At 43.5% G+C, this 10151-nt stretch overlaps 1 protein-coding gene across 1 annotated transcript; it reads left to right on the forward strand.

Annotated features, from left to right (window-relative positions):
* Positions 1 to 1966: 1966 nt before the first annotated feature.
* Positions 1967 to 9099, forward strand: ythdf2 (YTH N6-methyladenosine RNA binding protein F2). The gene is made up of 6 exons (XM_084677536.1): positions 1967 to 2198; positions 2415 to 2439; positions 3677 to 3756; positions 4034 to 5677; positions 7474 to 7539; positions 7754 to 9099. The coding sequence occupies exons 1-6, from the start codon at positions 2172 to 2174 to the stop codon at positions 7775 to 7777; spliced, it is 1866 nt and encodes a 621-aa protein (XP_084533662.1). The 5' UTR covers positions 1967 to 2171; the 3' UTR covers positions 7778 to 9099.
* Positions 9100 to 10151: the final 1052 nt, after the last annotated feature.

The following is a 10151-nucleotide window of genomic DNA, read 5'->3' on the forward strand; positions in this document are numbered from 1 at the left end:
ATCTGGCTATTATTCAGAAGGTTGCCGGTTCGATTTCTGGCTGTACGAAATGACGTTGTGTCCTTGGGCAAGGCACTTCACCCTACTTGCCTCAGGGGGAATGTCCCTGTACTTACTGTAAATTGTTCTGGATTAGAGCGTCTGCTAAATGACTAAATGTAAATGTAGTTTACATCTTGCACATAAATGTAAGACCACCTTTTGAGGTTGCCTCATGATGACCCATGCCTCATTCCACTCCACCACAAGGCCTCTTCCGTAAAAATGATTACTGTTACATAGATGAAACGGAAAACTAATGAGGTGACTTGTTTATAAAAAGGCTGTGTGTGTGTGTGTATTTCTGGCCGCTTGTGATGTAGTTTCAGGTGCCAGTCACATACCATCTGACCAACACTTAACCCCTTTCAACGATAACTGGTAATAGGGTTATAGTCTTCAAACCCCAGCTCATTATATCAACTCTAACTGGACACTGGCTGAACAGAAAAATACAGGTGAAAGAAATGGAAAGGTATATATGCATTGGTACTGATTTTTTTTTTACAAACAAAAAGCACACACACACAAATAATGAATGATAACAATTACAGTGAAAGATGTGCACAATTTAAATGGTTTAATTATACCTCGCACTTTTTTTTTTTTTTTACTAATCCTCGAATCCCTTCGAATACATAAAGGACTGGTCTGAAATCAGCTTGAGACAAAGACATTCAAAGAACAAAATAGCCACTTGATGTCAGTAGGACTTTTGAATGAAGAGGCAGCTGTGTGTGGTATATACACCGCTAAAGGATAAAGCCTGTAGTTTCTGTGCGAGTATGGACCTCTCTGCTCATTAACAATAAACACAAAAGTGGATGACAGGTAGATCCAAAGGGTAAGTCTGTAGTGCTTCAGGGATCATCAAGGATGAAAGGGTAACTAATGAGATGACGTTATTATAAGGATGTGCACGTGTGTGGGGGTGAGGGAGGGAGAGAGAAAATACAGATATAACATGTATATATGTGTAATTATTATGTGTGTGTGTCTTTGTGGGTGTGTAAATATAAGTAAGAGGCTGTGATTTATATAAACATGTTTGTGTGTGAGAGAGAGAAAGATGGAGAGAGAGAGAGAGAGAGAGAGAGAGAGAGAGAGAGAGAGAGAGAGAGAGAGAGAGAGAGAGAGAGAGAGATGTCACAGTGACTTGAGAGAAATGTTCTGATACAATGGATGGTGGTGAATACTGGGACCAAACAAATTCCCTTGATAAGGCCACGTATAGAGAGCGCTTCGCGTGAGAGGACTACACGACAGTTTCCTCTGCTGCCATGTGGTTTAGTGATGGAAGGATACTACTACCCACTTAACATTTCAGAGAAATGTTAGAGACGAACAAGAACAGATGTATACGGGATTCTTTGTCAGCATTCTTTGTTGAGTTGGCTTTATAATGTGACGTAGTTATTTAGCAAGAGACTAAAAAACGTTTTTAGCTGTCTACTTCAATCTACATCCTTCCACGCAACCCGCGACACGGAGGACATCTCCTGGATGAGATACGGAATGACATGGGGGCAGAGGCCACTTACAAAAGTCGCTCTTATTTTCCATGACATATCATATCAGGAGTCAGTTCAATTTTGTGCTACCAATCGAATAATTAAGACCACAAAAGTTTGATTTGGCTAAATACGTAGAAAACCCCAAGGCTACTGGGCTTTGATGCTTTTCTTGTCTTCCTTGTTATCCAACTTTTCAACAAAATATTTGTATTTAGCTGACCAACTATATTGAGCATATTAAGTATTCGGTTAATTAGTTTGATTCATAATATATTCATAATATATTCATAATATACATATTTTGCGTTCATGTAGGGTTGTTTATTTATATATTTAATTTAGAGTTACAGTAGGTAGGCTACGTTAAAAAAAAACTCCTCCGTGCCATTGAGGGGCGCATGTTCTTCATGAATAAATGCTGTCGGTTCGCTGTGGTCGCTCAGCCATGTTGAATTGACTCTCAGCGTTGAGATCGAAGGAACTGCAGCCCGCCATTGTGTAGAATCTAAGCTCTGTAGAGAGAGAGGGGCACTTGGCTAACTATTAAATAGACATTTCTCACACCCTGTTGCTTGAATAAGAAACGAATTAAATTACAAAGTCTCCAGGGAGAAAGACATGTCAGCCAGCAGCCTTCTTGAACAGGTAAAGAGAGGCACTTTCTGAATATTTACGAGGCCAAATTTCCACCGAGACGCAAGGATAGCGAGTTAGCACCAAGACAGTGTCTCTCTGTAGCTAGTGCAGTAGGCCTGACCACCTGCTAAAGGACTGACTGGTGACTATACATTTCTTCATATATTTTTCCCTTCCTCTCTTCTCATAAATCAAACCTTCATGAATCACCTGGACCCAATCCAGAGACCGAAAGGCCAAGGAAATAAAGGTAAGATACAGGAACATGTTAAGTTAAGAAGGTTGAGTGAACGAATCTTTTACGTGCTGCCTGGTACTAGCGTTCGGAGACCCTGCTCGTGCGACGCGAAATGTTAGCATGCTGCTAGCTAGCTGTCCAGCAGGCCAGTTACTCAAGCATTTTTTTGGCTACATAACTCGTTTGCGTGGGAGTTCTTAAATATACGGAGTTATTGCTTATGTAAATTGCTCTTAGTTTATTCACATGGTAGCTGCACGTGGATATTCGGCATTTTATTAGCCTATTAGGCTACAGATGGCTAACTCCGTCAGCAGGAAAGCCATCTTCAGCTAGTCAGCCAAGCTACCTTCCTTCCTACAAAAAATGATCACGGATACCACTCCCAGCCATAGTGTTAGGTTATTTATTGAGTATATTCACATGTCATATAATAAGTTACTTAGTTTTAGCGTTAATTTTAAGTAGAGGAGTCTGTTGAACTTTTCTCGTAGCGCAGCTGACTAAGTAGTTGATATTTTGCTTCGCTTCTGCTGTTAGCAGCTAAGCGTAAAACTGGTGGTGAAGTCAAGAACATTCTTCGCGCTCTCGTCGCATGTTTTATTGCTAGCTAGCTAGCGAGTAGCAATAAGTGTTAGCTTTTCTGACGAATGACACGTCTTCCGACATGCTGCCCCTGGTCAAAGTTGGCTAGCTAACTGGCCACTAGTGTTTCGGTCTCACAGTTCGCATGATTGTTTGAGTCCACCACCCCCTAAAATGTTAAGTGCTACCGTGTTCACATTACAGTTAACCTGCGATTTCAATTCACATTTGTGAATGTCAACAAGTAAAATGTTTTCCGCGTCTGACAACTTGGCTGCACCCATGCTAATACCACAGGGGGCTAATTGCATCTGTCTATCGGTATAGTTAAAATAAACAATATGGTCAAAATGTATAATGGCTGAGAGACCAGTCACACTGATTACTTTAGTTTGTTTAGATGTATCTAGGTGTTTTCTGCAGCATAGCAACAAAGATTACGGTCCAGTGCCCAACTGCACAATGCATTTACTGAATGGCTTTTGAAACAGATTGTTGTGCAAGTAAATTACTCATTCTGAGTAAAATTGAAGTACCGGGGATGTTAATTTAAGCTGCTAATAAGTACATTAATCAGCAACTGATTAATGTATGATTAGATGCAAGTATTTGTTTGTCTCTAAGCATGATGTGTTTGTGTCTCACATCTCCTCTTCTCTTCCAGTGCAAAACGGAGCTGTGACCCAAAAGGATACTTTGAATGATGATGAGTTTGAGCCTTACCTGAACACCCAGGCTAGACAGGTGAGTCCACCTGATGGCCTAAAAAGTGATTTGCTCTTTTTTGGGTGCATAATCCATTACGAAAACCATCCGATCACGCCTTTACAGTTCATGACTCGTATACTGTAAATTACTTTCCATTGATCATCCAAATCTGATTCAGGCTCCCAGACTTGATCATTCAGTTAATAAAATGTCTTAATCCATTCTAAAGTAATTTATACATTTGATATAAACCCTGCTTTTTCCAAACTATCTGAACCAATGTTTCCATCCTGCTTCCCGCATCTTTCTCCAGAGCAATGCCTATACGGCCATGTCGGATTCCTACATGCCCAGCTACTACAGCCCCTCCATTGGCTTCTCCTACTCCCTCAACGAGGCAGCATGGTCCACTGGTGGAGACCCTCCCATTCCTTACCTGGCGTCCTATGGACAACTGAGCAATGGGGAGCACCACTTCCTCCCGGACGCCATGTTTGGCCAGCCTGGCCCCCTGGGAAACAACCCTTTCCTGGGACAGCACGGTTTCAATTTCTTCCCCAGTGGCATCGACTTTTCTGCCTGGGGGAGCAGCAGCTCTCAGGGACAGTCCACACAGAGCTCTGGCTACAGCTCCAACTATGCCTACGCCCCCAGCTCACTAGGGGGTGCCATGATCGACGGACAGTCACCCTTCGCTGCCAATGAGCCCCTCAACAAGGCCCCTGGCATGAACAGCCTGGACCAGGGCATGGCTGGGCTTAAGATTGGTGGTGGTGGTGGGGATATGGCCCCCAAGGTGGTGGGCTCAGGTCTCCCTGGAGGGGGGCCCCTCAGCCAGGTCACTGGAGCCCCCAGCATGCCCCCTGTGTCCATCGCCCCCGCGAAGGCCGCCTCCTGGGCGGACATTGCTAGCAAGCCGGCCAAGCCGCAGCCCAAGCTGAAAACCAAGGGAGGCATGGCTGGGACCAACCTGCCACCTCCCCCTATCAAACACAACATGGACATCGGCACTTGGGATAATAAGGGGACCCTGCCTAAAGCTTCCACCCCCCAGCAGGTTCCCCTCCCCACCAACGGCCAGCCACCCCACCAGGCCTCCCCCCAGCCTGGCTCCACCCCTGGAGGGACCCCACAACTGCCCCTAAGCAACGGACAGTTGGTTGGTCCCCCCCCCACCCACATGGGGCAGCACCAGCTACCTCCTAATGGGCAGCCGGTGATGGGGGTTCCTATGCAGCCTATCTCGCAGGGTCCACCTCCTTCTCAGCCCTCCCAACCCTCTCGATGGGTTCCTCCTCGGAACCGTCCCAACGGGTTTGGGGATGCAGGGGGTGGGATGGGGCAGTCGCCTCCCAACTCTGGAGTAGGAGGTGGGGTGGTGGTGCCCTCGGAGCCTCATCCTGTCCTGGAGAAGCTGCGCCTGGTCAACAACTACAACCCCAAGGACTTTGACTGGAACCCTAAGCAGGGGCGTGTGTTCATCATCAAGAGCTACTCCGAGGACGACATTCACCGCTCCATCAAGTACAACATCTGGTGCAGCACGGAGCACGGCAACAAGCGTCTGGACGCTGCCTACCGCTCGCTGGGCGCCAAGGGCCCCCTCTACCTGCTCTTCAGCGTTAACGGTAGTGGCCACTTCTGCGGCGTGGCGGAAATGCGCTCGCCGGTGGACTACAACACGTGCGCAGGGGTTTGGTCACAGGACAAGTGGAAGGGCCGGTTTGATGTGCGTTGGATTTTCGTTAAGGACGTTCCCAACAGCCAGCTGAGGCACATCCGACTGGAGAACAACGAGAACAAGCCAGTCACCAACTCCCGAGACACCCAGGAGGTGCCCCTGGACAAGGCCAGACAGGTGCTGAAGATCATTGCCGGGTACAAGCACACCACCTCCATCTTCGACGACTTCTCCCACTATGAGAAGCGTCAGGAGGAGGAGGAGAGTGTGAAAAAGGTAAATGTCTAAACGGATCGGCGCTTGTTTTGTTTTTTGATTAGCCAACCCCGGACTTTCACCAGGGATGATGAAAATGATTATACATTCTGTGAAAATTGTAAGTGTTTTGTCAGGGAAACGTATAAACCATGTGTATTAATGGTTTGGAGCTCTCAAAGAACAGAATGCAGAGTGCAGTGCCCAATTCCACCCAGTCTGTCAGGTGCACACTTGTCCACTCCCCCACAAGGATTTTAAAGCACAGGAATAGTGAAGAGCCCATGCCTATTCCTATCCTTAGCTTTTTTTTTTTTTTTTTTTTTTTTTACTAATGCACGAGTGAACAGGTACACTTCATTGACAAGGGAGGACAATTATGATGCTTGGAAAGTTTGTGTTTACGGTCAAATTAATTGTGGCTTGTGCTTTCAGCTGTTCAGTTGACCAACATGCAGGTATATAAATATCACCCTACCATGTAACTATAACTGTCTCTAGTATCGATAGCTACCTTTTGATGCTCAATGAAACTGAACTAAAACACTGCAGTCTAGTTTTTTTTTCAGAGCAGCCAAGTCGATTGAAATTATTCAGAGAAACTGGTTGTCAAATGTTAGCAGTAGTCTGATCCACAAGGACACAATTGTTGCTATTCTTCAGATATATATATATTTTTACATTCAGGACAGATTTTCTCTATCCTTGACCAGAATTGTGGTGTACTGGTGTTTCTGCCTGTGCGTATTTTCAGTTTTGTGTCATGCGATGAGGTCCACCCACTCATTGTCTTGTGGGGGAAACAGCTACTCCTTCATTAAACATCAGTGATGAGTAAACAGCACTCACTCATTGTCTGTTGAAAGGGTTTTTCATTAGTAGTTTTTGTTTTTTCCTTTTTGGAGCTTCCTATTCAACGCAATGCAAGCAAACGGTGTCTAAGCACTGTCCAGCACTTGTTTTTGAGTCATTAGCAGTGTAGGCTTCTTCACAATGAGAGGGGGTGCTATTTGAGAAGGGCCATTCACTTGCCTGATGGCTTTCATTTAACATTTTTGGGTCTATGCAGGAAGCTACAAGGTTTGTTCTTGTTTTGGTTTTTGCCTGTGTATGTGGGCAGGTTTGTCTTTTGAAAAGCATGATTACAGTTTTCCACTCATGAAATGTGTTCCCATCCATCAAAAACGACTCATTGTTAATTCATTGTGTGAATTAATTGTGTGAATAGTCTGCATTATTTATGTTAGCAAGAAATCTGTTTGTTACCAGGGACTGGAGCGGTAGTTAAGCCTGCTCTTCATTATCAACATGCATCACTGCCTTACTATGTTTAAACTGGGAAAGTTTTGGTTTACCTCTCAATCAAGTTCTCATTCTCTCTTAACTCATTAGCTTTTAGTTTGTGTATTGTCAAAGTGTGTCATAGATTTCTGACCCAGGGACTGACTCATTGATCCTGGCCAGGAATGTTGGTCGTTTATGTAATTGAGTATTTTAGTAACTGACAAAGTATATTAGGAAAGCGAGGTGTCCCATGTCATAAATACTCATTTGTTCTAAGTATAGAGCATAGATGTGCTGAAGCTGTGCAAGACAGCATTAAGACCCAGTACTTACTATAAAAAGCACGAGATGAATACATCAGTTTTAGGTTAAGTGTGGTCAAGAGAAATTTAAACCCTTTCTCGGTTTAACTTCAGCCAGACCTTTCCAACCAGGCAGAATGTAGAATTATTAATTTTTGCTGTTTTGAAGTGCCTATTTTCAGCTTAAAAAATAAAACAAAAAAAACAACCTTGGTGGTTTTGTGTGTGCAGGTGGAAGTCCAGGGGAGCGATCCTTACTCCAGTAACCCCAGCAACAGGAGTCATTACCGACTTCAGGTAACTCCTTAAAAACCCATCTCCACCCGTCCATAGTATGTGTATTTATTTGTAGGCTAATTTGCTAGTGTACTTGTACTCTCAAAATTGTGAATGACTTAAAAGCCTGTGGTGTGAATGTATGAACCCACCACAAGTGTCTAATATGTGTAATATTACAATGCACATTTCCACTCAATTCATTATTTTTGTTTGCTTTCTTTTCATCCTTCAGGAGCGCCAAGGACGTGTCAAGTAACAGTCGGTACTGTGGGCAAAAGACTGCAATGCCCCCCCTCCCCTCCCTCTCCTGCCCGTCACAAGCAGATCTCAGATATCTTACGGGAGGAAATTAACCAAGGACAAAAAAAAGAGAAACTAAATGAAGACTTTCTTGATTTCTTTTGACTTTAAAGACTTACTTCGAACTTGTAGTAAAAGAAAAAGAAAACCATTATTCATAGGACTACAACTAAATGCATAGCATCCTTAGGTGAATCCTTTTTTTTGCCGCCCCGCTCCTGCCCACTCCACTGCGTATGCTTTCTCCTTGTATGTTCTGTTTCCATTCTTTTTTATGATTATCCTCTTTTTTTTTTTTTTTTTCACAGTTCAGGAGCAACTCTGTAATTTTCACAAAAATGTGGTGATTTTTTTTTTTTGTGTTGATGACAACAACGACTACTACTTCTAGTTTCCCTATTGTGGAGATGGGGATCAGTCTGTCTCATTTCTTTGTAACTAGCTCCACCCCACCATGGGAGATCCAGTCATCCAGCGCAGCGGATGTTCGTCGTGGGTCTTTTCGTCACCACCTCTACAAGAGTTTGTTTCTTATGACTCCCATCTTTTGTTATGAAGAGAGAACTGAAGCTAATGTTCAGGATGGCCCTGTATTCAGTTGTTTGCGTTGGGCAGAGCATGTAGAGAAAAGGGGCAGGGGTAGGGAGACTGGAGGGGGAAGGAAGTCGAAAGCAAAAAAATAAGTTAAGTTAGGCCGTGGTCATTCATTGTATAATTTTATAGTGTAATTGGGCCCTGTTTGCAGTCTGCTGAACTTATTTTACAGACTGTTTCTCTCTTGGACAAGTTCATTGTTGCTGTGGGCTGCTTTTCTCTTTCTTCCTTGTTTAATTTTTTGTTGTTTTTCCTTCCTTCCCTCCGCTTTCCTAAAACCGCAAAATGCGAGTGGCCTTGCCCTCACTCTTTCTCTTAATCAGTTCAAAGTAATAAATGTGGTATACTCAGCAGAACTTGTGTGCATTCCCCTTGTTTTACTGCAGGCACCGTGGATGTGTGCACATCCCTTTCTCTCACTGTTACTTTTCGAAGGGTATCTGAATGAATGTTTTCTTACCTTGTAAACCTTCCCCCTCCACTTAATTCTCACAGACGCCCAATCCTTGCACCACTAACCTTATTCCCCCGCCCCCCCACTCACAACCCATTCACACAGGTTCCTGAACCATACCATCACCTCCACTATAGCGGAATGTCAATGTTGGTGGGGAAAAAAAATTGTCCTATTCCAAAACTACTCGCTTATCTCTGTGGCAGAATAAAGACGCTCCACTAAGCTGAGCTTGGGATGGTTTCCTCCTTCTTGATAACTAAGAATGTGAACATGTCCGTCAGGCTCATAGGCCTACGTTTTCCATTGTTTTAGCGCTACCATAAATATGTACCATGCGTTCCTACTTTGTGTTCCTTGTTTAAATATTTGTGATGCCTATATTTGTGATCCATCCTTGTTATATCAAATCTAATCTGAAGCTGTCAACTAGTTGTGAAACTCGTTTGGTTTGTCAAGTTGACGTAGGCTAAATATTGAGTCAACCAGTTGGATATGAAAAAAGCTTTAGGGATCGAGTTGCTAATCGATTATTAGTTGTCTGCCGGCAAGCGAATACATTCTGCTGAGTGCTGTCCGTAAACTCACTAGATTCCACCGCCACCTTGCGGAGCAAAAGTGTCATCCCTGTGATCTACAAAATACGCATGAGAATGTGTTATCAATGCAACCGTGAATACGACATGTATGAAATTAGTAATGGCTGCTTGGTTTGTATGGTCGCAACTGTTCCAATATTAATTCCGAGCTGTTTGGGATCCTAAATACGCTGGTTGTGCATGTTCATTATGTATTGGAAGACGAATTATGAAGAAAATGGCGGATACAGGAGGGGACAACAATACGGCCACAAGGCGGCGACAAAATATAATTTATTTGAGTCCACATTGTGCACACGAGAGAAGGTTCCATTAATCTGGCCTGGCGGTAAAGATAGGTAGAAGATATATATTCATCAGGACTAGTTGAGTACAGAGCTCAATATCAATGAGTTCAGAATTGTTTTTATTTTTAGTAAACTTAGTTTAAAAGCTATTTTGGAAGCCCCCACCATGCCCCACAATTGGAAAAGCCTACATCTGTTAAAATGTCAGGTTGCCTGACTGTCAACTATTCTGGCAAACTTTTTTCAGAAACGGTTTACTGCCAAATTAATATGTTTTATTAACAACTTTGAATGTCTATGCGAGTCCTCTTGATAGACCTATTCATTTTCCTAGTAGGTTACTTTAGTGGAAACAAACTGAGTGAACCTTTATCATCAGGGGCTCAGGATATTAAT

Source organism: Hypomesus nipponensis, chromosome 3 (genome assembly GCF_054491055.1).
Source record: "Hypomesus nipponensis isolate SF chromosome 3, ASM5449105v1, whole genome shotgun sequence".
Taxonomy (NCBI): Eukaryota; Metazoa; Chordata; class Actinopteri; order Osmeriformes; family Osmeridae; genus Hypomesus; species Hypomesus nipponensis.